Here is a 26826-nt window from a genome sequence, read left to right as displayed (position 1 = left end):
TCGCGGGCACTAGGCCGATCTGCACAAGTGAGGTACCATTTCTCTCGTAAGACTTTGGCGTGGGTGGAAATTTGTGGATCCACGCAGATTCCAGAACTTTCCACCACAGAAATGTGGTTTTTTGACAATTTTTTAGGTTTGCAAGGGATTCTGGGTAACAGACCCTGGTGGGAGGCAGTTAAGTCACCCCATCCTGGATTCCCCTGGGTGTCTAGTTTTCAAAAATGTATAGGTTTGCTAGGTTTCCCTAGGTGCCGGCAGTGCTAGTGTTAAAAAACTACAGCTAGACACTTCGCAAAAAAAGGGTACATTTTCATTGTGAAAATGTGGTGTGTTCACGTTGGGTTTTGAGCCATTTCCTGTCGTGGGCACTATGCCTACCCACACAAGTAAGGTACCATTTTTATCGGGAGACTTTGGGTAATTCAGATTTGTAAAGCAACTGTTATTACATATTGATTTTTGAAGCATTTCTGCCTTCCAAATGAAAGACATTGTGTAAAAAAAAAGTCATTTTGAAAAATGACCGATAATTCTCATGCTAGTATGAGTATTCCCAATTTCGAAAATGTGCAAATATGTACTGTTTCTAAACTCTATAATTTGTTCCCATTTCAGAAATACATTGGTGTCTTTCATACCCATTTTTCCATGTATACATTTTCCCACAATAATTGCTAACAGAGAAGGGGTTAATATTCTTTCTATATCTCATTTGTCTATTGGATTCCTAAGTATTAGAAATCTTATTCAATGTCTAAAATGAATTGTTAAGATTGTATTGCATGTCAAAACACAAGTATATTCTGATTTTGTATAAGAAGATAGATTCACTCTGACAAAGAAATATATGAACTTGCATGGTAAAAAATCAACAAAAAAAAAAAAAAAAAAAAAAAAAAAAAAAATAAGGCTACCGTACTATTTAGGATTCACAATCGGTATTGTGGGGATACCCCTGAAACTTTCGATGTAAAACAGTTGGTGCATGAGACAGAAACCTGCGCAGCCAAGTAAAAGGCAATTCTATGTTCATCCATTTAGCTCATTTTACCTAAATCACCAAAGCTTTTCAGGGAATTCAGATTCAACATCTCGAGATTGATCAGTCATACAGAAAGAGACTTCTTAACTTGGATGAGGCACAGATCAAACTTCAAAGTGTTAAAAAACCATATGGAGAAGTAAGGAATAGGTGAGCAATCTTCAGATTCATGCCAGAGTTGTTAATGACGTCACACAAAAGTTGGCCAGGTCTGAGGAGCAGAGCAGGAATGCAATGATGAAGGAAGGTAGTTAAAAAAGGAGTTAAACTTAAAACTATCAACAGAACAAATATTAGTTGTGTCAACTATCTGATCAACAACCAAATACACTGCTGCATAAACAATCTGCAGGAGGTAAGAAAATAAACATCAACCATTATTGGGGTGGGTGGGGGGGAGGGTTATGGGAGGTAACATTATTTACATTATTAGTTTATCAAGCCAAGGATTATAGGAATTCCTCTCTGGTGCACCAAATATCAATTAAATCAGAGCTCCCACACTGGCAAACACTTGGCAGTAAATTGAATCCTAGGCAGCTTGTGGATTGCACTGATTAGAGACTGAATCCAAAGCTGTTATGGGAGGTCTTGCTATGATGATACCTATTCACTCTTCGGATCCTATCTCAAAGCTCAGATTCACAGGCTCTACAGCTGGAGAACTCACATGAGCAGCAAAAACAGATAAGGAATTGGGGACTGGCGAGTTGATAAACATCTTCTATATTTATACTAATTGGCATGGTTGCCATCAGATTACAATAAGGATTGCATTAACCTGTCTGAGTCTGCTTTGCTGATCACCCGACTGTTCTTAAATGTATTGTATTTTAGCATTTATATAGTGCTTGTACAAAATGTGCTGACTTACCCTTCTCAACCGCATCTCTCCAGAGTTAGTATAAGAACATGGATTATTAGCTGGGTTGGATAGGAGTCCACCCCAAATTATGTAGTCACTATCTTGTTAGGTCCGGTAAAGGTTTCAATAATTTAAACCTGACCTCAGTCCCTGGTAGATATGGCAGAAACACAGAGGCTTAACTTAAGAAATGTGTAAAAAATTTAGAAATACTTTAAATGACAGCAAAACAAAACAAATCAAGTAGGGGGAATGAATATGCTACTTACCAGTATGCATCTGTTCTTGGCATGTAGGGCTGCTGACATTCATATCTGTGCATAGATCGCCGCCTAGTGTTGGGTCCGGATGTTTGCACGTTGTTGTCCTGGAAGAGTCTTCGAAGTATCACGAGATAAGTGACTCCTCCCCTGGACCACAGTGCGCATGGGCATCCTCAGATTGTTTTTCGCCATTGTGGCAGTGATGGAGTAGATACAGTAAGAGATGACCATGCTATACAGTAATTCTGAGAGCTGCAGCTGCTACAGGCGCCGGGGAGGAGGGTGGGCGATATGAATGTCAGCAGCCCTACATGCCAAGAACAGATGCATACTGGTAAGTCGCATATTCAGTTCGTGGCATGTGGGCTGCTGAATTCATATCTGTGCATAGAATACATAGCAGTACCTCCTATTAGCGGCGGCTACCCGTGCCAGCTGCAGCAGTCTGAAAAAGAGTTTTGAGAACAACCTGTCCTACAGCTGCCTGCTGTTTTGAGTGTACATCTACACAGTAGTCTTTGGTAAATGTATGGATAGTGGACCATGTGGCTACTCTACATATTTCCTGTAAAGGAATGTTTCCCAGGAAAGCCATGGACGCCCCTAACTTTCGTGTTGAGTGGGCTCTTGGGGGAATCGTTAATGTGCTTTTAGGTAGCAAATCTGAATACATTTAACGATCCATCTGGCTATACCTGCTTTGGAAATGGCGTTGCCCTTGTGTTGTGGAGAAAAGGCAACGAAAAGTTGTTTCGTCTTCCTAAAGTCCTTAGTTCTGTCTATGTAGTACATGAGGGCCCTCTTTACATCTAGTGTATGGAGCATTCTCTCAGCGACATTCTGTGGATTTTGAAAGAAAACAGGCAGTTTGATAGTTTGATTTATGTGGAACTGCGATATTACTTTAGGCATGAATTTGGGGTTGGTACGTAGTACGACCCTGTTTGCGTGAACCTGTATGAATGGCTCTTGAATGGTCAGTGCCTGGAGTTCACTAACTCTTCTTAACAAAGTAATTGCTACTAGGAAAGCTACTTTCCAGGTGAGGAATTGAATCTCACATGAATGGAGAGGTTCGAAGGGTGGACCCATCAGTCTGGTGAGGACCAAATTGAGGTTCCACACCGGTGCTGGTGGGTGTCTTGGGGGAATTACTCGTCTGAGTCCCTCGAAGAAGGCTTTGATGGCAGGCACTCTGAATAAAGAGAGGTGCTGCCTGTTTTGGAGATAGGCTGCTATTGCGGTCAAATGGATACGTATTGAGGTGTATGCCAGATTGCATCGGTATAGGTGTAAGAGGTAACAGATGATGTTTTGAATGGATGGGTCTAGCGGGTTAATGTCATTGTTGTTACAATATATGACAAACCTCTTCCATTTAGCCGCACAGCAAGCTCTGGTAGTGGGTCTTCTGGCCTCCTTGATGATATTCATACAGTCAGGTGGCAGGTTCAGGTAGCCAAACTCTAAGACTTCAGGAGCCAGATTGCCAGGTTCAGCTGTTGCGGATCTGGGTGCTGAATTTCGCCATGGTTCTGCGTTAAAAGTGCAGGTTTGATCCGCAGCCTCTGATGCGGCACCACGGAAAGTTTTAGAAAGGTGGTGTACCTTGGTTGGCGCGCCCATGTGGGAGCAACTAGGATGAGTGTCAGAGAGTGTTGTCGCAGTTTGCGTGCCACTAGCGGTATCAATGGCGCTGGGGGAAAAGCGTACACAAATCTGACGGACCAGTTCATCCATATCGCATTGCCCTGTGACTGAGGATGTGGGAACCTGGCGGCAAAGCTTCGGCATTTTGCGTTTTCGTTTGTGGCGAATAGGTCTATCTCTGGATGACCCCATTGTTGGAAGTACGGTTGGAGTACTGATGGGTGTAGCTCCCACTCGTGCATCTGGCGGCTGTGTCTGCTGAGCAGATCCGCCATCTGGTTGTCCTTGCCGGGGAGGTGTTCTGCCATGAGGAATATGTTCCTCTGAATGGCCCACTTCCACATGCTCTGAGCCAGATGAGACAACTGTGGAGAGTGTGTTCCTCCCGGCTTCTGTATGTAGTACATGGCAGTCCTGTTGTCCGTCCGGATCAACACGACTTTGTTGCACAAGTGTACTTTGAATGCCTTCATGGCTAGGAAGATTGCCATCAGTTCCAGAACGTTGATGTGCATCTTCTTTTGTTGCGTTGTCCATAGTCCCTGCACTGTGTAAGTGAGTACATGAGCTCCCCAACCCTGGAGAGAGGCGTCCGCTGTCAGTATTATTTGTGGAACAGGCTCCTGGAACGGTCGGCCCTTGCAAAGGTTTTGCGGATTCCACCAATGCAGAGAGTTGTATGCCCGACCGCTCACCAACACTAGGTCTTTTAATTGCCCGTGAGCCTGATTCCATTGACGTGCCAAGCACTCCTGAAGCGGGCGCATATGTAGTCTTGCGTGCGGGACTATGAAGATGCAGGAGGCCATCATGCCTATCAACTGCATGAACACTCGCGCAGGAATGGAGTGTTGAGGTTTGAACTTTGAGATCAGCAGTTGCATGCTGTTGATCCTCACTAAATTTGGCTGAGCTGTGGCTGCCAGAGTGTTTATGGTCGCGCCCTGGTACTGTCGTACGTGTGCGGGTTGGAGATGTGATTTTGGGTAATTTAGTGAGAATCCCAGACTGTGAAGAAGGTGAATGGTGAGGGACATGTGGCTGGCACATTGCTGGGCTGACTTTGCCTGAACAAGCCAGTCGTCCAGGTAAGGGTAGACGTGAATGTGTTGTCTCCGTAGATGTGCAGCCACCGTAGCGAGGCACTTGGTGAGAACCCTGGGTGCTATTGTCACTCCGAAGGGGAGAACTTTGAATTGATAGTGCTGATCCTGAATAGTGAACCTGAGATATTTCCTGTGTGATGGGTGTATGGGTATGTGGAAATACGCATCTTTGAGGTCTAGTGTGGCTAGGAAGTCTCCCTGACTGAGCAGCGGGAGAACCTGCTGTAGGGTGAGCATATGGAAATGCTCTGAGAGAATGTAGTGGTTGAGAGGTCTCAGGTCTAGTATAGGTCTGAGTGACCCATCCTTCTTTGGGATTAAGAAGTACAGAGAGTACACCCCTGTCCCCTGCTGGTTGACGGGCACGACCTCTATTGCACCTTTTTGCAGCATACTTAGCACTTCCTGCTGCAATAATGCTAAGTGCTCTACGGACATAGGACGGTGCTTTGGCGGTATGTTGGGTGGAGTGGAGCTTAATTCGAGACAATAACCGTGCTGGATAATGTCCCTGACCCACCTGTCTGTGGTGACGGCTTTCCACGTGGACAGGAACCGCTGGAGTCTCCCCCCCGACAGGTGTTATGTGGTCGGGGGGAAGGGAGAGGGCGTCACTGTTTGTTTTTGGGGGGAGGACCTGGTGTTGCCGTAACCACGTCCTCTGCCCTTGGTGCTGGAGCCACGATATCCACCTCTGTTGGTTTTATCGTAGGTACTCTGTGTGCCCCCTTTAGGGTATTGCTGCTGTGACCCCTGGCCTCTAGCTGCTCCTCTATTCCCGGGGCGACGAAAGGAGCCACTACGAAATTGCTGCGTCTGCAGAGCCCCCATTGATTTCGCAGTGTCCGTGTCTTTTTTAATTTTTTCGAGGGTAGTGTCAACCTCAGGGCCGAATAAGTAGTCTGGGTTGACTGGCTGATTTAGGATGTTGTTTTGAATCTCTGGCTTGAATCCTGAGATTCTCAACCATGCGTGTCGTCGTAACATGACGCTGGTGTTGATTGCTCTTGCTGCTGTGTCTGCGGCATCGAGGGCGCACTTGATGGATGCATTAGTAAGGAGTTGTCCCTCTCTGATGAGGAGCTTCGCTGCCTCTTTGTATTCATCTGGCAAATGCTGGAGTAGTGATTCTAGCGTGTCGTAGTGTGAACAATCATAACGGGCCAGGAGTGCCTGTGTGTTGGCAATGCGCCAGATGTTTGCGGCTTGCGCTGCAATTCTTTTGCCCGACGTCTCCAGCACTTTGGACTCCTTGTCTGGGGGAGGAGCATCACCTGTTGTCTGCGAATGGGCTTGTTTGCGAGCGTTAGCAACCACCATGGAGTCCAGAGGTAACTGACCTCTAATGTACATAGGGTCTCCGGGTGCAGGCTTGTATTTTTTTTTCAATCCTGGGGTTTAGCACCCGTGCCCTAGTTGTTTCTTTGAAAATGTCCTTTGCAGGTTTGAGAACTCCATTCAACATGGGCAGAGTTTTGACAGTTCTTTCTGAAGAGGCGAAAGTGTCCACTAAGAAGTCTTCTTCAACAGTGTCAGAATGGAGTTCTACTCCATGATTTGCGGCAGCCCGTTCTATGAGGGCATTGAAGGCAGCAGTGTCCTCTGTGGGAGATGTCTTGGCGCTGTAAAGCTGCGTGTCCTGGGTATCTGGCGCGGTGCCCTGGTCTGTAGGGTCATCCCATGCCTGATCTGGGTCCTGCAGATGCTCATCAGGATCGACATCCCCAGGGTAGGTGGTATCATCTCCCATGTAGTCCTCTACTGCGTCCGTCTCCGAAGGCGTAGGAGAAAAGGACTGGGGATCCTGATAGGAGGTTTGTAAGCGTTCATACAGAACTGGTTCCGACCCAGCTGGCAATTTGTGCTTGAGAGGTATTCTGTAGGAGTCCAGTCCTCTCTCTGGTGTGATCTTCCGCTTGCGGAGAATCGGTTTACCAGTGTCGGCGTCGATGAATTGCGGCTGTGAAGGCTCAGAGTCTGTGTGTCCAGTAGATGGGGACTGTGTCTGCCGGACACGTGTTCGGATCTCGAACATCTTCGGCGCCGTGGGCGGCGGCAAGCCAAAAGTGATGTTGGTTGGCGCCGCGGGTGCTTTCGGGGCCTTGTGCGTGTCGGGGCCCGACGTGGATCGGAGGGCTGCCCGTTCCCTGATGCGTTGCAACGAGGCCGCGACTTGTTGCACTGAGAACGCAGAAGGCTCTTTGGAGCCGGTCGGCACCGTGGAGGTAGGCGTAGACTGCTTTGTAGCCATGGAGTCATCGATCCGAAGACAGGTATCGACGGTCGATGGAGTCAACGACTTGGCGTGTGCCGCTGTCTTCGACGTGGACGCCGATGGAGCGGCCATTTTGACTTTGGTGGTCGGGGCCGACTGCTTCGGAGCCGGAGGCGCTTTGGGGGGACAGAGGGCCTTTTTCTTCGGATCGGTACCGATATCCGCTGTAGTGAGTTCGGCGCCGAAATCCCTTTTACTTCGTTCGGGGCCGACGGCCTTTGTTGGCGTCGAAGGAGTGGAGGGCTTCGAGGCCTTCGAGCCGATTACAGCCAGTTTCACTTTCGGTTGAACTGGTGCGACGATTGGTTTCGGTTTCGTTGAAGGGAATCCAGTCGTCTTCATTAATAATGGCTCGTGCGGGATGTTCGAGGCCGGGCCTGAGGCGGGGCCGAAGAACTTTGAGAGTGATCTCGGGTAAGGCCCGGAGGCGATCCCTCGACCTGAGCCTTAGAATGACGCACTTTGACGGCCTCCGTATCGACGGGTGGGCCTGGCTCCTCGCTGGAGCTATCTTCTTCGGCCCCAAAGGCCTCATCGTAGTCTCCTACCTCGTCGATTACTTCTTCCCTTTGAAAAAGCACTTCATCGTCGTCTTCCGATAGGGAATCGTGTTCGGAAGCGGGGCTGGAGTTTACTTCTTCCACGCTCTCTGCGTCCTCGTCCTCAGTGCTGAAGATGTTGGCCGGGGCAGGCGCCGATTGCTGCGCTTCTAATCTCGCCGCCCGTCGATTCCGGAGAGTCTTCTTCGATCGGAATCGGGCACAGGCCATACATTTTGACTCATCGTGATCCAGTGACAGACATTTGTTGCATACCGGGTGGACGTCGATGTGAGAGTATTTTGCGTGGCATAAAGGACACCGTTTGAATGGAGTCCTCGATTCCATCGTCGATGTAAGTTCGATGTTCGGACCAAACGGATCCGAAAGGCTGGAAGAAGGTTCTAAACTAGTAAAGAAAGTAGTCGATACCAAACGGTAACAGTACCGACGAAAACTAAAGGCCTTTTGGCCTTAAACTGAATTTTCCTAACTTGAGCTAAGATAAGCACATCCGAACCCAATGGCGGAAAAAAACAATCTAAGGATGGAGAGGATGCCCATGCGCACTGTGGTCCAGGGGAGGAGTCACCTATCTCGTGATACTTCGAAGACTCTTCCAGGACAACAACGTGCAAACATCCGGACCTAACACTAGGCGGCGATCTATGCACAGATATGAATTCAGCAGCCCACATGCCTCGAACCAAGACATATCAATTTTAAAAGTTTAAAATAAAAAAAACGCCAAAAAACATTAAGCACCAAAGTGGGTAATCTGGTCGCTGTGGACCTGGAACCCGGCCGCAAATTGAGGTTGACCATGAAAGAACACGGTTTGGATACACCTACCAGCTTCAACCTTATTGGTGATTTTACCTTCAGACTTAGTCTTGAAAGTCGAAGTCAGAGTTCTTTAACAGGGCAAAGCAGTGGCTGTATGCACGGAGGGATCCACAATACCGGATAGGTGTTGAACAAGGTCCCGATGAAAACATTGGTGGGGAAAATCAAAAATTCAAACACAAGGACGTCAACACGCCATGTGGATATTTTTGGTGCCTTCGTGCAGTCAAGTTTTCTACGTTCATTTTGTTTTGGAGTTCTGATTCCTCCAGCAGAGCGAGAATGCAGGCTGCAGCAGAAGAGGGCTTCCCGATCCCGGATACCTTCTCCGCAAGGTCCAGCAGAAACAGATTTGGTGCTGTGGAAATATAGCAGAAGAAACCTGTACCTTCAGTCCCAGTAGCAACAACTTGGAACATTTGGCCCGGTCCTCTGGAGTCAAAACGTTTCTAAGTCCCAGGATTTTCAAGATGTTAGGAGGAGTACACTTTGTCCCAGGACCTCAGGAACAGCACTTTTGGGGTCAAGACTCACTCAAGCAGAAGCCACCAGCAGGACCCAGGGAAGGTTCAGTTGGACCTTGTCAGCTGGGGTCTTCAATGAAAGGTTTCTTGCAGTTTGTTGTGCCCTTATAGCTTAACAGGAGGCCAGCCAACTGACCCTTGAAGTCCACTTCTTTGTCCTGGTTCAAAGTGGGAGCATGTCCAGCCCTTCAGGTCTCCTCAAAGGATTTAAACAGCAGGTGCAGTACCTCTATTATTTTTACACAGGTCCAGAGTGTTCCTGAAGAAGGTGCCCAGGGGTGCCACATTTATGACTGGCACAAACATGTGAGTGGGGAGGATTTCTGGCCCCTCCCAAACCAAAAGGGTAAAGGTTCTAAGGGGTGACCCTACTCACTTTGGCATCAGTTGATATGTTCCAGACTGCAAACAATCCCACAATGTCCCTCACTCCCTAATTCCAAGATGAAGAAACCCTTCTCCCCTTGTGCAGTGCCTGCGTGCCTACCCAGAGGTGTGACATAGTAGTGAGAAACCCCTCCTATGTGGTAACTTCAAACAAATTCTGTGTGCAGCTCCCTTCCCACTGGAATAGAAGCCTGTTTGGTCGGGGGAAACAAAGAACGAGGCTTGTCCAAGGGTCATCTGACATCTACCTGCGACACAGGAGGCCCCTTTGAAGTTAAGGTCCTGGGCCCATTTGAAGTTAAGCTCCTGTGAACTGCCAATGGTCATCCTGCTAGAGGAACAGAAACACTTCCCCACACCAAGGCCTTTCAGGGCTTAAGCACTCATAAGACTGCAGCTGCAGGCAAATGCAAATTAGTCTCCAGAGGCTTTAGGTAGAGAAAGGATAACTTTCTAAAAGTGCTTTGTCTTCAGTATTAAAATCCAACTTCATCAGTGAATTGGCTTTAAATAAATATTACAAGGTAGTCCAAGAATGAAATTTCTAGATGTGCACGATTAGATCAAAGTATTAAGTTTAATAATACATCCAAATGTTTCTCTATGGAGCAGTCAGCCTTGCTACAGTGAAAACAGCTTTTAGTTGCTGAACCCTACTTTTAAATCCCATGCACTCTGCCTTGTGGGCTATAAGGCCTACATAAGGGTGACTTATTAAAATATAAAAAGAAGGGTTTGGGACTTTCAGAGGGAGTTATTTTGGCAGTTCGAATTGCAGTTCTTAAACTGCCACAGTCGGCATACAATGGTAGAGCTGAAACCATGTTTACACTGTCCATGTAGTGGATGGTACCGCTGTCCACTAATGACATTTAGCTTACAGGCCCTGGGTGAACTTTGTAGCATATACTAGGAACTTGTAGGAAAACTAAATATGTCAATTAGGAATATACCCGATTTCGATACAACGGGGTCTGGTCAGCAGAGTCCCAATGCACAGAGCCAGCAGCATCAGCCCACAAAAATGGGGGTAACCACGTGAGTGGCGCTTTCCTACAGTTAACTTTTGAGTTTACCCAAGATACCAAATTATGGGCCAGGTGAAACCTCAAGGAGTTTATATTTGTCTACCTGTAAAACGGTGTGGCCTTGGTTCAGGGGTGTTCTGCAGCAAATTGTGAAAACCATATTAAGGAATTCAGGCGCTGAAAAATCTACAGGCTCACTCACTATGGCGATCAATTTTATCAGGTTAAGCTATATTTAGGAGCTACTCGCCAGAGTGGACAAAGAACAGGTGTTCTGTTCAGTCAGAAGGTGAAGGAGAGGAGTCGGCCTGACGGCTAGGGCGGTCGACCTCGACTCTGGGAAACTGGGTTCGAGTCTCGGCAATGAAGCTGAACATCATGTGATTCTGGGCAAATCACTTAATCTCCCAGTGCCTAACAAAAATGAATGTGTCCTAATGTAACGCAACTGGTGCTATGTAAAGTGTTCTGAAACCCGATAACTTCGGGTCAGGTTCGCACTGTATAAAACTCCATCATTGGGGAGAGGATGTAGCCTTACGGCTAGAGCGGTCGACCTCGAAGCTGGGGAACCTGGTTCGAGTCTCTGCAATGACACTCAACATCCTGTGATTCTGGGCAAATCACTTAATCTCCCCTTGCCTAACCAAAACAAATGTGTCCTTATGTAACAAAACTGGTGCTCATGTAAAGCGCTCTGATACCTGATGTCTCGAGTCTAGTTTGTGCTATATAAAACTCTTAAAAAAAATAAAAAAGGAGCAATACAAATGCCTATAAATCATATTTTCATCTTGTAACATTTGTTCTGTTCAGATACACAGAGGTCAGAAGTCAGTTTACAATTATTTGTCCTTCAGACTGCAGAGTTACAGGATTTTGTAAAGTGAACTGTCTGACCTGTTGTAGGGAAGTGTGAAATGAAAGGCTGTAGGGTATCAGGTTTTTTCCTAACACATGAAAATTGCTAATAAGCCAACTGTACAAACATTTCAAAATATATATTCAGTAGTTGTGAAAGCCCATTTTGTGTACGTCTGTATGAAGAAAAAAATATTTTAATAGGATGAAAATCAAGTCAGAACACTTTACTTGGTGATGTGTAAATGAAATATTTTCTGAACCCCAATGTTCACAGATTATTGTTAATGCACTATATAGTTTTATCTGTAAAGCTGCAAGGTAGTGAGAAGTTTTTTGCCATTTCTTAGAAATGTACTGCCTTTAAATGACAAGTGCACTACCACATCATGCTTTAGTAATATATTTATTAAAAGTGAGTCCTTAAACATGAACTGAGAAACACTCCTGCCCCGATGGCAAAGCCATTAGTAAAGTAAGAGGCAAGTCAAGGATCATGTGTACTCTATATGTGGGCTAGATTCTTATTACACATGGAGCAAATGTTAAGTCTATTTAATCAAACAAAAGTTTTGTTTTGTATGGCAGAAATGCTGAACTCATATTTGAAGGTGCACTCAAATGTGACAATGAAGAAAAAGGCAACTGTAAAAAAATATTTGCCAATGATCACAGAATTTGAGACCCGTTTAGGCTCAAGTAAATTACAGTTAGGTTGAGTAGATTATTCAAGTTACTCGACCTGCAGGTCTAGTAATATTTTTATGATTTTGAGGCCCGGAATTGCCTTTGCTACCAGTTCATGTTAACACTGAACAAAGAAGCAACTTGTTCTTGATGGCATCAAATATCAAAATATACATTTATATAAATCAATCTTAGAGCAGATCTTTATATTAAAAGGAACAGTCAGTACTGTGTGTTTTACGTTTTTTAAGGGCGTTGGCTCTGCACTCAGAAGCACACCATCAATAACAGAAAAATGCGTCCACAACTAATCCAGATTTTTTTCTCAAATTCTTTACAGTGTACAGTGATCAATGTAAATGTATCCAGTAGCCAGATATGTGAAATTCAAGGATAAAACGAGAGTTAAACCATGTTACAAATGTAATTTAATAATTAGTTGATCATTTTTAAATATGACAGTAACAAATGTCAACAGTTTAGCAAATGACCAAACAACATTTTATAAAGTATATTATTTCAGAATGGGTAATGTATTTGGAAAAATAGCAGAAAAAGGTCAGTTAGGATAATACACAGGTGGTAATATCCACCTCCCTAATTAAACCTCAATAAATCACAGTATTGTTTTTATCATGTTAAATTACAATATTGCACAGTTAAAAATGCAGCCTTAAAAAAAGTTAAAAGCAGATCTACATCGAAATACGTTCACAGTTAACCATTTTGCAACAGAATTACATCACCAAGAAAAAGGACAGTTTACATACTCAGACTGAATCTTTTTTGTTGAAATTCCTTGTTTTCTTCGGCGTTCGTCTCTGGCTTTGTGCAATGAGGTAAAGTCAATGTGCTTGCTGGTATTTCCATTGAACCTGGTACAGTTCGATCCTTTGAACAGTCTGAAGATTGAAAAGAAGCAATATTTCCTACAGAAATCTCTTTTGCTCTGTTTGCTGGTTTGTTTTTCTCTTTAAAAGGAGGTGGTGTAAATACCGTTGGCTTCAAGGTTTTTGAAAAGCTGTGGGCTTGTGTTGAACAAGTATTAATATTCGGCACGCTGCTGCTGGGCTGAACCAATGTATAACCAACGTTAGTTCTGTGAGAGGTTTTTGTGCTGATCATAGCTTCATTCGCCATGTGGCTTACAGGTGGTGTTTTTTCATGTGTTTTTCTTTTGGGCAAACCATTTAAAGATGTAGTAGATTTGGGTTGTCCATTTAATTTTGATTCCTTTAACTTGGTTTTAGCAACAACATGTATCTGGAAAGTTCTGAATCTTTTTTTACTTTGGTTGGAAATCACGTCATCACTCTCCTCTCCAGATCTTCTTCTTTTGTTTAAAGCATGTTGTTTCCCAGATACCACTGGGGGAGGACTTGGCGATTTACGTGATGGAGCACCCAAAGAAAAGCGATTCAAAAGGCTTTTATTGTTCTTTTGCTTAGGTGCAGAAAAAAAGTCCTCATAACTCAATGTTTTGTTTTTGGTGTCTGAGCTCTTCGCGGTCTTTGGGGGCGTCACAAAGTCCGGTACAACGCACGTTTTCCTATTGGATTGGCCCGATGTTAAGGCTGCCGATTTTAAACTGGATGAAGATTTTACATTTCTAGCAGGTTTCTTGCCAAGTCCGTTAGAATGTAAACACTCACGACTTTCCTCATTTGCAAAATGTTCAGAAAAAACCTCGCACGCAGATTTGAACGCACTACTTATTCTTTTCTTTTCTGGAACCTTCACGTGTACCGGGGTACCACAGATGTTGTTATCGCTTTTCAGTTCAGCTGGGCTTGAAGGCATGCACTTTGTGGGCACTGCATTGCTAGCTGAAGAGTCAAACAACCGCTTCTTTTCTAAAATAGGCGCTGCGTTTGCTTCTACAAAAAGGCTCAAGTTCCTCAGTGAAGGTGTCCTCTCCTCTTTCAGTGGGGTGAGCTGGAATAGATCAGGGCTAGGCAATGGTGCAGAGGTAAGCTCCCTATTGAATTCTAATGCTGAGGCACAATTATCATCTTTCTTCAAACTCACACCTTTCATTTGGATGTTTCTTGGTTTTCCGAACAAGTCTTCAAAGCTTGAATTCAAAGTTTCACTGATGGCATCTTCTGCAATAAAGTAAGAGCAGCACAGTAACCATATCTAGCAAAAAATTAATGTAAACATCAGACAAGCATGCTAAAGGGATGTTAACTTCATAGTGATTCAAGCGCTACATTCAGTCTTAGTATATGTGAGGACCAAGTTCAAAATCGTCTGTATCGTCCAAGAGGCTAGGTTAGGTTCGTGCAATACCCCATATATTTGAGGCCTACAGAGGAAAAGGGCCAGAAAGACCTTTCAATTACACATTATTAAATTTACGCTGCTCAGATGAAGATAAATCCCCTTACCCACCAATGGCACAAAATGACAAAACATGGAGATTGCTAGCGGCCCTGGGCCTCAGACTGTGGGACACTCATTTTACATTGAGGGCAGAGACACACCACACGCAGTTCTGGAACGTCCTCAAAACTGGACTGTTCTGGACAGCTTTTACCTGAACGTCACCTGGCGCCAAATGGACTATAACTCCTCCTACTGCCTCAACATCCAGGATCGTGCTAACTTCTAGAGTTATGGGGCATCAAACAGGTAACATACAGGGTTGTAAAACTCCAAGGAAAACGTAAAATAAACTAGCGCTCACCATTAGACTTGTCAACATATGTGAGGAAGGGGGAAAGAAACTGATGTTCAAAGATGTCACAAAGGGAAACAGCACGCACACACACCTATCTTTCCCCTCCCTCCACCATAGCCCTAGCCCCTGAATTACATAATGACCTACAATCCACCTCTGTTCCTGAGCATTGAGCAAACTGATAACCGGGCTGTAAACCCACACAGTGACGGGGATAGAAAGCTGGCACTGCTTTTCAAACAGAGCCTATAAATGAAATAGTTACTTACCAGTAGTTCTGCAGCTTGAAGAGTTTTCTGGATTCACACGCAGTGTATTATTCTGACATCTACTGGTTCAGTCTAACATTGAGTCTTTTTTGTATTTTTTTCTTAGGCAGTGTCAATCACCATTTGGTCAAGTCTTCGTAGTCGAACAACTCTTTCTGCTCTTCCTCGTGAGGCTCTGGTGTTGAGGGTGGCTTGATGTCTGCCTGTCCTTCCTCAACCATTATGGGCTCCGGCAGCTTAGCTGGGATCCGAAATCCCTTTAGAGAATCGTCATAATCTTTTTCTCTGAAAATGCGCAGCAATTTTGGCCTTGAGGTGGCGGGTCTTTCACTCGAACTTGAGTGTACATAGTTTGGAGTCTGCGGAGCCTTCCTTTTCAGAGTCGGTGGCTCCTTGGCCTTAGGCTTTCTCTCCTTTGCCATTTCTCAAGCACCACCTAGCCTATTTTGCCGTCCTTGGACTATTGAGTGTTTTGACTTGCATGTTGAGGATGTTTTTAAGGACTTCAAGTCCAATCCTTTCCGTTGACGAATTACAGTCTGCCGCTTCCTCAGGTCGGCTTCCTTTGACACTCTCCTCATGCCACTCAGTCTTCTGATGCTGATCACTCTTACTTTGGAGTCTGACTCTCCACTCTGAGCCAGCTTGATTTCCTCAATGTTTTCTTCATCGTCGATGTACCCGGCTGAGCTCCTTAAGGAAGGGCTGCTCCATCTGTATATCAACCATGGCATAGTGCGTATAATGTGGTCTCTCTCTTTCTCAACTTTAGCATCTTAGATGAAACTCTGAGCAGGCGTCGCATCCCCCTGAACTAGTTTCTTTTGGAAAGCAGAGATTGCAGATTCTGTGTGGGTCTTTTTGTGCAAACTTGTTTCACTTCTGGGAGAATTTAAAATAGGTGGATTTTTTTCCATGCTGCCTCACCTCTCTGCATACTCCAACCACATGGTTTTGGTCCGACAGGTCTTCCTTCAGAGTAAAAATGACCGGTCACAGTTTCCTCGCAGTGTCTGTAGTACTCTGGTGTTATTCAGTTGATTCAATTTGCCCTTTTCCAATGTTTTCATCGATAATCTAGAAAGATTTTGGTGATTCTTTCAAAGCACCTCTGTCCTGCTTCTAGACTCAACTGAGGAAAAACGAATCTGAACATGGTAACCATGCACAGTAACTTTGAGCACACGTCTGACATTACAAAGAGACAGACATACCAACAGATGGGGGTCGACGAGGACACCCAAAAACAAAGAAAACAAATAGAGAAGACAATTCCAGACCCAACCACTGGATGGCAGAAAAATGAGCATGTGTATCCAGAAAAGATTCACGATGTAAAACTAAAGCGACTGACCTTGTTTTCGTCCTTATATACAAAAAATCTTGCAAGAAGCTTTCTTCATGACTGACTGTTTTGGTAGTAAGGTAAAATAAATGGATATTCCTCATAATGCACTGAGCAGGCTGTACCCATTGGTTGGGATGAAGAACTAAGAGCGAGAATCCTGAGCAATGAACTGTTACCCTCTCTTTGGAGCTCCTTGGTCTCTTGGTCATTTAATTTGTGGTACTCTGTTTGGGTAACAATCACAAGAGTTGGAGGAAAGTAGGATCTACTTCTTATGGTTACCTCCAATTTTTGCTTGATCTTACACTGTTTTTGACTAGTCTGACTGGGATCCTGCTAATCAGGACCCCAGTCTATCTGCTTTCTCCTTAAAATGTTATGCATGTACTTGGGTACATTCAAGATTGGATACTGGGGTACCCTTGTCAGTCCCTTGTATATGGTACACATGTACCCAGGGCATTGGTACCGCAGAGGCCTCCCATGGGCTGAAGCATGTATTATGCCACCCATGAAATAAAAAAATGTAAATTGATACTTGTATAGCGCACTACTCACCCGCAAGGGTCTCAAGGCGCTTGTACGAATACCGCTGTGGAACCCATCCTGGCTTTCCCTGTGAGGCGTCCACTCCTGGGCACCCCCAAGGTGGAGGCCAGGCATCCTTAGCGTTGTGGGGGCCGTTGTGGAGATTAAGCAAGCTATTGCCCAGAGTTGCAGAGTGGGACTCCATGATTGGAATGGCACCGAGGCGAGAATTATCAGGTCCGTGGAATTTTTGAGCCCAAGACCCACCGAGGCGGGGAATTGAACCCTGGTCCCGGGCTAGACCTCTGCATCAGGGTCTGCCGCTCTAATCATTGAGCCACACTTCTCCACCTGAGAGGCCATGCAAAATGGAACTACAGGCCTGCCATTATAACATGGTGCATGCACCACTTACTTTAGATATAGGTTTACTATAGGTACACACTTAAAACCTATCAGCCACCCCTCTAGCAGGCCTGGACAATCCTGAAGGCAGGGTGCTGGGTTTTATGTGAGAGGGTGTACCTGCATCAGCAGAGCCCCTCTGCAGCCTTCGGAGACCATTCTCCCGGGTGGTCAGTGACGCAGCCAGACATATAGTAGAAGTGCATTATACGCTCGCTTAAAATGCTATCTCGAAAACGGCTGCAACAAAACATGTTGTGTTTGGTATCAAACACCTTGGAATCATACCTCCACATTGGTAACTGATGTGGGAGGTATGATTCCACCCTTCTGAAGCAAGCTTCGTGGGGTCACTGGTCTTCCCGGTACCAGCCTTCTTGACCCGGGCAGCACAAAATGGTTGCTGACGACCAGAGACACATTACTGCCCTCCTGCTGCAGAGCAAAGCTCGAGCAGGGAAAGACAAAGGCAGGACAATGGACATCCTGTCACAGGGAGGTGTGACCACCTCCCAGACAGGATTTAGTGTATTGGTGCTGGGTGGGTGCACGTCAAAAGTGCCTGAAAGTCTGCATCTGTGGCACACTTGGTGTCCCTGTGCATAGTCCCGTTCAAACCAGTCCTGGGAGCCGTTGGCTCCTGACCTGGCACAAAACTGGACAAAGGACATACGAGTATCCTCCCCACTGTCCTGAGCGTCCCCTGGGAGTGTCCCCTGAATCTGTCCAACCCTCTCCCGTGGTTACAAAAGGGCTTACCTGGCTGTAGGGCCCTAGATTCGACGTGGACAAGATTCTGTTGAAGAAACCACTGACCTTCAACTGTCTGGAAACTCTGGACTTCGACTGGGCCCGACTTCGTGTCCCTCTCTGTCCAAAGCATCGTCTGTGCCCATGCACCATACAGGCTCCGTGCAGGACCTGTGGAGCATCAAGGAAAACTGAAGCATCTCCCTTGGGGTGAAGGAGTCACTCACCTGCATTCGCAGGCACCATAACGCAACTGACCGGTCTGCTGATCCTGAGCTCCTGCGGACTCCGAAGGCCCCAGCAACACAGGAGGTGGGTTTTGAAGTTCCTTCAGGTCGAGCTGCCCTCTCTCCGAGTTTGAGGCCAGTATCCTTTGTGGGAACCGCATAACCCGAACCCCTGTGCACCTCGTACTTTTGCAAATGCATAGGCTTGTTGGCGATTGCCGAGCTTGTGAATTAGACTGTGTAGTCCTGACCCTGAGCAGTATTTCCACCAAAGAACTCCGGCCTCCTGTAGGGAAATGGACCACCTCAAAACTTTGGGGTTTTCACCCTTCATCTGTTTTAGCCATAAGAGGGGCATATGGTCTGTCTGAACAATGAAGTGAGTGCCAAACAAGTATGGCCTCAGCTTCTTCAGAGCCCAAACCACAACAAAGGCTTACCTCTCAATGGCTGACCAACATTTCTCTCTGGGGGTCAATCTTCTGCTAATAAAAGCTACTGGTTGATCCCGACCCTCTGCATTAAGATGTGACAACACAGCTCCTACCCCCAACTCAGATGCATATGTTTGGACAATGCACTGTTTGGAACATTCAGGACTTTGCAGAAAGGGAGCAGTGCACATGGCCTGCTTGAGATCATCCAATGCCTTTTGACAGCTAACTGTCCACTGAACTTTCTTGGGCATTCTCTTTTATGTGAGATCATATAAGGGAGTCAGTATGGACCCATAACAAATCTCCTGTAGTACCCAGTCAGGCCCAAGAAAGCTCTGACCTGAGTCTGGGTAGTGGGAGCAACCCAGTCCATGATGGTCTGGATTTTGCTCTGCAATGGTTGAACATGGCCTCCACCCACAAGGTGGCCCAGGTATACAACCTTACTCTGCCCTATCTGGCACTTGGTGGCATTGATAGTGAGACCTGCCTTCTGCAGAGCCTCCAAAACATTCTTCAGGTGGACCAGGTTATCCTCCCAGGTGGATGTAAGACAGCTATATCATCAGGATATGCTGCACTATAGGCTTCCAGGCCTGTAAGAACTTTGTTCACCAACCTTTGGAACGTGGCAGGTGTATTCTAAAAAAACCAAAGGGCATCACAATAAATTGATAATGCCCACTAGGGGTTAAACATGCTGTTTTTGGTTTGGCATCTTTAGCTAGTCTGGTTTGCCAATATCCAGCAGTGAGGTCAAATGTGCTCAAGAACTTGGCTGAGGCCAAAGTGTCAATGAGCTCATCTGCCCTAGGAATAGGGTGAGCATCAATCCTAGTGACTGCATTGAGCCCCTTGTAGTCCACACAAAACCTTATTTCTCTCTTACCACCCTGGGTATGAGGTTTGGGTACCAGGACCAATGGACTAGCCCAAGGGCTATCTGAGTGTTCAATCACTCCCAATTCTAGCATCTTTTGGACCTCAGTCCTGACACAATCTCTGACATGGTCAGGCTGCCTGTAAATTTTATTTTTAACAGGTAAGCTCTTACATGTGTCCACTTCATGGGTACACCAGGTGGCCCGACTAGGAGTCAGAGAAAAAACATATGCATATTCTGATTGAGGACCTTCTGCTGTTGCTCAGAGAGGCTGCCTGCCAAGGCTACACCGTCTACTCAGCCATAATCAGGGTTCTGTGAGAGGAGATCAGGGAGTGGGTCACTCTCTTCCTCCAGTCCCTCATCAGTAGCCATGAGCAAGGCCATGTCTGCACCGTCCACATAGGGTTTGAGCCGGTTTACATGGAGCACCCTGTGGCAGCTCCTAGGAGTTCCAAGGTCTACCAAGTAGGTGACCTCTCCCTTTTGCTCAATGATAGTTCTCCACTTGTCTTGGAGAGCTGCAAGGGCCACAGGCTCCAACACCCATACTTTCTGCCCTGGCTGATAAACAGGCAGTACAGCCGTTTGGTCATGCCAAGCTTTTTGCACTTCTTGACTTGCCTCAATGTTTTTGCTGGCCTTCCTCCTGTACTCAGCCATCCGGGAGCGGAGACCAAGTAAATAGTCCACTATGTCTTGTTTAGGAGGTTTGAGAGGTAACTACCAACCCTCTTTCACCAAAACACAAGGGACCTCTAACTGGAAGCCCAAACAAAAGTTCAAAAGGGCTGTAGCCAACCCCCTTTTGTGGGACCTGTCTGTAGGTAAAGAGAAGGCAGGGCAACAGGACATCCCAATTTCGCATAAGCTTTTCTGGGAGGCCCATGATCATGCCATTTAGGGTTTTGTTGAACCTTTCAACTAACCCATTGCATTGTGGGTGATAGGGTGTGTTGAATGTGTAATTCACCCACACTCCTTCCACATTGCAGTGATATAACTAGACATGAAGTTTGCAGCTCTGTCAGTTAAGACCTCCTTCGGGAAAACCACCCTGGAAAAAATTCCCAGGAGGGCCCTGGCCACCGCAGGAGCTGTGGTGGTCCTAAGGGGTATAGCCTCTGGATACCTAGTGGCATGGTCCACCACCACTAGAATATAACTGTGCCAAGATGCAGTTGGAGGGTTCATGGGAGCAATTGTGTAAATCCCAACCTTCTCAGAAGAAACCCCCACCACAGGTAGTGGTATTTGGGGGGCCTTTGTGGAACCACCTAACTTACCACTGGCTTGACAGGTAGTACAGGAGCGACATAACTCATTGGTGTCTTCTGACATGTGATGCCAGTGAAAGTGAGGGACAAACCTGTCCCAAGTCTTACTTTGGCCTAGGTGACCTGCCAAGGGAATATCATATGTCAGGGTGAGTAGGAAGCCCCTAAACTTCAGAGGTATGACCAACCTCCTGGTGGCACCAGGCTTGGGGTCTCTACCCTCTGAGTATAGGAGTCACTCATCCCAATAGATCCTGTGGGATCCACTGATACTCCCAGCAGCCTCTGCAGCAGCTTGCTGTGTGAGGGGTTCAAGAGAGGGGCAAGTTTGCTGCTCCTGACTCAGATTTGCCCTGGAAGGGCCCCCTGTCCCCAAGAACTCTACCGTGTCAGGTTCCAGTTCATCTGAGACATTTCCTTCATAGGGACTGGGGTCATCTCCCTCAGGAGACTGATCCTCTTTCTGAGCCTGGGCGGAAGACACAGCCTGACCCGTCCTGCTCCTTCTCTTGGAAGGCACCTGGTCCATCTTTTCAGGATCCAGGGCCTGTTTAGTTTCCATCAGTTTGGCCTGTGACCTGGTCACAGCAAACACATCTCCAGCGATGCCAAACATTGCTGTAGGTGTCCTGAGTTCCACTTCAGCCCAGGCTGAAGTCTCCAAATCATTGCCCAACAAGCATTCCACAGGGAGGTCTGAGCTTACCACAACCTTCTTTGGGCCGCTTACACCTCCCCAGCTGAAATGAAAAACTGCCAAGGAATGGAATGATCTGTCCTGACATTGTTAACATTGGTCACTTGGTACATCTCACCAAGTATGACCTGGTCAGGGTCCACAAGATCTTTTGTCACCATAGTGACACTTGTACCTGTTGTCTGTATTTGCCCAGGTTACTGAGATTAAAAAATAAGGTGGCAACATCTATGCCACCATCAAAGACAAGCACAGCCTGAGCTGGAGGTCTGACTAGGCCAGAACCCGCCTCAGAGCCCAAGGTTAACCCCTTCCGTGCTCATGACGAGCTGAGCTCGTCATGAGTCACAGTGGAGCTGTGCTCATGACGAGCTGAGTTTGTCATAACGGCCGAGGCCCTCCCACGCGTGATTAATTCCCCGCCTGTGCGGGAGAAATAATCAATGGGCGGGGTCGTGACGAGCTCAGCTCGTCAGGAGCACAGCTCCACTGTGAGTCATGACGAGCTGAGCTCGTCACGAGCGCAGTGGCGCCGCGCCCCCCCCCACACCGTGGGGGAATTACCCCCGCAGGGAAGGGGTAAACCCTACTAATCCCTTGTTCCCTGTACCACTGCTTGTAAATGTACTAGGGGGACCAGTTGCCTTGGGGGCAGGTGTGGTTGGAGTTGAATCCTTGGCCTTTGGACAATTGGCATCTTTTGTCCAATGTTTTTTTTTCTTTACATAAGTAACACCAAGGTTTCGTTTTGCCTTTTCCCTTGTTGGATCGAGACTCCCCCACGATGCAGATTTTTGGGCCCTGATGAAGACTTTTGATCCTTACCCTTGTCCCCACCCTTATCTGGAGTTTTAGAATCCCGCTTCTTCTAGTCACTACCAGAGTTCTGTTTTTTCTGCTTCATCCTGGTTCTGACCCACTTATCTGCCTTCTTTCCCAATTCTTGGGGAGAAGTCAGATCAGAGTCAACCAGGTACTGATGCAACAGCTGATTTTGGCAATTAAGGATCTGCTACCTCAATCAAGTCGTACAATTTCTTCAAATCATTCACTTTGCTGCCAAGCAACCAGCCTTCCAGAGCCTTAATAGCACTATCCACAAAGATTACCCAGTCCCGAGTCTGTGCCTTCTAGGTGTCTCTGAACTTAATCCTGTACTGTTCAGTGGTTAAGCCAAACCCATGAATGAGAGCACTCTTCAGTACTGAGTAATTGCCAGCATCCTCTTCTCTAACTGTGCTGAGCTTATCTCTACCTTTGTCAGCAAAGGAGAGCCACAAGATAGCTGCCCACTGCTCTTGAGGGACCCTCTGTACTTTACAGGCCCTCTCTAAAGCAGTTACCGATTTACGGATGTCATCCCCAACATGGTAGGGAGGGACAATATTGCTCATGCTCCCATTGTCAAAAGAATGTTCCTTAATTCTAGGGACACTGTGGCTGCCACCATGAGACTCTAGTCCACATTTCTTTCTAGCCCTCTGGACCTCTAGGGATTCCTTGTCTAGGGTCAACTGCTCTTGCCTGAGCCTAGCTTTCGCCAGTTCAAGCAGTTGATACTCCCTGTCTAAGGAATGGTCCCTCTTGCTAGATACAGAGATCCCTACAGACTGTCCTGAGTGATGTGACTCTGCAGAGGAAGATCTAGATCTCTTTGGTAAACTTTGCACTCTTCCAGGAGGAGTGAAAAAGGCCCATTTTAGCCTCCTCCTCCATCTCCCTGAAGATCTAAGTTGTCCAGGTGGGAATACTCTTGATCCTCCTGGCCAGGATGTCAGTCTAGTTCATAAAAGGTGTCACCTCCTGACCTGTCTTCATTCCCTGCCCCACCCACTTTTTCCTGTTTATCTGACCCAGGGGTCTTCCTAAGGTCATCTAACAGTAACTCCGCAATGAGGCGTTGTGTTGGCATTTCTCTCCGTCTTCAACTTTCTAGAGACACACATGGCTTTCAATTACTGGAATGTAAACTCATTGTATCTAGAAGGCAGATAGACACTGGTGGCTTTTCCTTTAGAAGACATACTAAGTGTGGTGTGGTGTATGCACCTACCTAACCTAGTGGGAAACAAAACTCTTATTAGGTTGAAGAAAGGGTGTGCTAGGCCCTTGACTACCCAACCCCAAGTTCAGTAGAACTTACTTAGTCTAAGCTGGTATAATATGTACCTAGTGGTTTTCAGTTAATCAATACAAAGATTTATCTGGTAAAACAATGCAGGCTTGAATCCCAACCGCTGCACACCAATGTGAGAAGTTGGCCTGGTACATGCTGTCCACTAATTAAAGTGGGCACCTTGCACCAGTTCAAAAGACCCTTATGATGTATGAGGTAAAAGATAACCTTTAGAAAGCTAGCCTAGTGGTAGCTGTGGAGAACAGCCTTCAGGCTTAATCTTGAAGGAATGCAAAGCAACTTGTTTTACCAGAATATCACCCGTAGCATTAATTAAATGAAAGGAGAACCAGACAGTAGTTATAAAAATATGTATTTATGTATATAAAACTCTAGTATCCTCTACACGAGGGTACAACACAAAGCACACAATACTTTAGCAAAGAAAGAGTGTTAAGTAGCACAATACATAGTGGGCTCCAGGGGGAGACCAAACCATATACTAAAATAGTGGTGTACGAACCAAGACTGGAGTCGAGACATTGTCTAGAACACGTAGAATCGCTGGGACCACAAGGAACCACCCAAGGTGAGTAAACAGCGAGCCTACGGAGGACGGGTGCAGAGTACTAACACAACCGCGGGCTTCGTACAATTCTATGGGTAAGTCGTGGTTACAGTTTTAAAGTTTAAGGACCCTTCTCGGTAGACTTTGAGGAAACCCTTTGGAACTTAGGAGGTTGGATAGCCACCCCACCCGTGGATACTGGAGTACCCGAGTTACCTATCCCAGCAGAGCCGGGTGCATAGGTCTGAAGTGATGTCTGAAACCGCCATCGTTTTCAATGGAGGGTTGCAAAGGAGAGCTGCTGCCGGGAAGGAAGGAAGTGTTCGTAGGAATCCAAGGGTGACTTTGTGATGAAAGGAACCTGAAAGCAGAGGAGACAGAGTCTGGGTCACTTCAGCGTGACCAGGGAATCAGTGGACAAATGCCCACCGATGTCGGGTGCTTCAGGTGCGAGGAAGGGATACTTGACTCTGCAGTCACGAGGACCAGGAGACGTTCATGACGACTAGGAGCCAGAAGCGAGCTGTCCCACAAAGGATGTAGAGTGCTGAGGGGTCGGTGTCCGACTGGAGCACCAACAAGCCTTGGCATCACCCCACACAGGAAGGTCAAGCAGGGTACAGTGTGGATCAGCAAGGTCCAGAGGACTCACCAAGCAATGGGGATTCAGGGCACGTCTGGAGCAAGCAGGCAATCCCAACATAATTCAAGATGACCCTCAGGAGGACCCACAGGCCGAATGATCAGGAGACGCGAGGGGACCTTGTGCAAAATCACAAAGTACCAGCCTACGGAGCACTCGGTGCGAGGAGGCCCGAGTTCTTTAGTGGAAATACTGCTCAGTGTCAAAGTTCAATGCACAAGCTCGGGAATCGCCAACTTGCAAAAGTACGAGTTGCACAGGGGTTCAGGATATGCGGTCCCCGCGAGGGATACTGGCCTCAAACTCGGTGAGAGTGCAGCTCGACCTCAAAGAACTTTGGAACCCACCTCCTGTGTTGCTGGAGCCTTCGGAGTCCGCAGGAGCTCAGGATCAGCAGACCGGTCAGTTGGCGTTACTGTGGCTGCAAATGCACCCCAAGGGAGATTCTTCAGATGTCCTTAATGCTTCACAAGTCCTGCACGGAGCCTGTATGGTGCAAGGCCACAGATGATGCTTTGGTCGGAGAGGGAGACGAAGTCCGGCCCAGTCGAAGTCCAGAGTATCCAGACGGTCGAAGGTCAGTGGTTTCTTATTCAGAATCTTGCCCACGTCAAATCTAAGGTCCTACAACCAGGTAAGCCCTTATGTACCCACGGGAGAGGGTTGGACAGATTCAGGGGACCCTCCTTGGGGATGGTCAGGACAGAGAGGAGGTTATTCCCATGTCGTTTGTCCTGTTTCACGCCAGAGCAGGAGGCAACAGCTCCCAGAACTAGTTTGAGCTGAACTATGCACAGGGACACCAAGTGTGTCCCAGATGCAGACTTTCAGGTACTTTGGAAGTGCACCCACCCCGCCCCATATACTAAATCCTGTCTGGCAGGTGGTCACACCTCCCTGTGACAGGATGCCTATTGTCCTGCCTTCCCCTGCTCGAGCTTGGCTCAGCAGCAGGATGGCAGAAATGTGTCTTTGGTCGGCAGCAACCATTTTGTGTTGCCCGGGGCAAGAAGGCTGGCACTGGAAAGACCAGTGACCCCACGAAGCTTGCTTCAGAAGGGTGAAATCATACCTCCCACACCGGTTACCGGTGTGGAGGTATGATTCCAAGGTGTTTGATACCAAACACAACATGTTTTATTTCAGCCATTTGAGATAGCATTTACTGCGAGGTTATAATGCACCTCTACCTATATGTCTGGCTGAGTCACAGGCAACCAGGGAGAATGGTGTCCGAAGGCTGTAGAAGGGCCCTGCTCATGCAGGGACACCCGCTCACAAAAAACCCAGCACGCTGCCTTCAGGATTGTTAAGGCCTGTTATAGGGGTGACTTATAAGTTTTAAGTGTAGTGACCTATAGAAATAGTGAACCTATATCTAAAGTAAGTGGTGCAAGCACCAGCTAACACAGGCTGCAATGGCAGGCCTGTAGTTCTATTTTGCATGGCGTCTCATGGGTGCCATAATACATGCTTCAGCCAATGGGAGGCCTCTGGGTAACCTATGCCTTGGATACATGTGTACCATATACTAGGGACTTATAAGGGTACCCCAGTATCCAATCTGGAGTGTACCAAAGTACATGGCATAACATTTTAAGGAGAAAGCAGATCGTGCAGCTGGAATGAGAAAGTGGCATACACCCATGAGACAAACAAAATTCAAAGGAGATTAATTATCTCAATACTTAGGGGATGACCAGCTGAAACATGTTGATCTGTGGATGTTGGGACCAATAGAGTCTCCTCATGCATCACACCCTGTTTCTAATCTGCAAAAGGTGCCCTCTAAGTAAAAGTGCGTTAGGTACACCTGAAGGCTATTTTAAACCATCAAATCAGATCCCTCTCTGTTCCTTAGGACTGCCTTCAAAGTGTTCTCTCCAAAAGTAAGGTTGGGCCTGCCCAGCAATTTTAAA

The 26826-nt window shown here is 46.7% G+C and overlaps 1 protein-coding gene across 5 annotated transcripts in view; it reads right to left on the bottom strand.

The window, feature by feature from the left end:
* The window catches only part of MCPH1 (microcephalin 1), a 1335298-nt gene that overhangs the window by 1081078 nt on the left and 227394 nt on the right, over positions 1 to 26826 (bottom strand). For 3 of the 5 annotated variants that reach the window (XM_085610822.1, XM_085610824.1, XM_085610825.1), the window contains exon 8: positions 12847 to 14181. The exons of 1 other annotated variant lie outside the window; for it this stretch is intronic. In XM_085610822.1, coding sequence (XP_085466948.1) covers positions 12847 to 14181 — 1335 coding nt within the window. The remainder of the gene's footprint in view (positions 1 to 12846; positions 14182 to 26826) is intronic. One more of the 5 variants, XM_085610823.1, reaches the window with a different exon arrangement.

The sequence above is a fragment of the Triturus cristatus genome, chromosome 6, assembly GCF_964204655.1.
Source record: "Triturus cristatus chromosome 6, aTriCri1.1, whole genome shotgun sequence".
NCBI lineage: Eukaryota > Metazoa > Chordata > Amphibia > Caudata > Salamandridae > Triturus > Triturus cristatus.
Note: the sequence above shows the minus strand (reverse complement) of the source record. Positions and strands in the feature narration are given on the sequence as shown.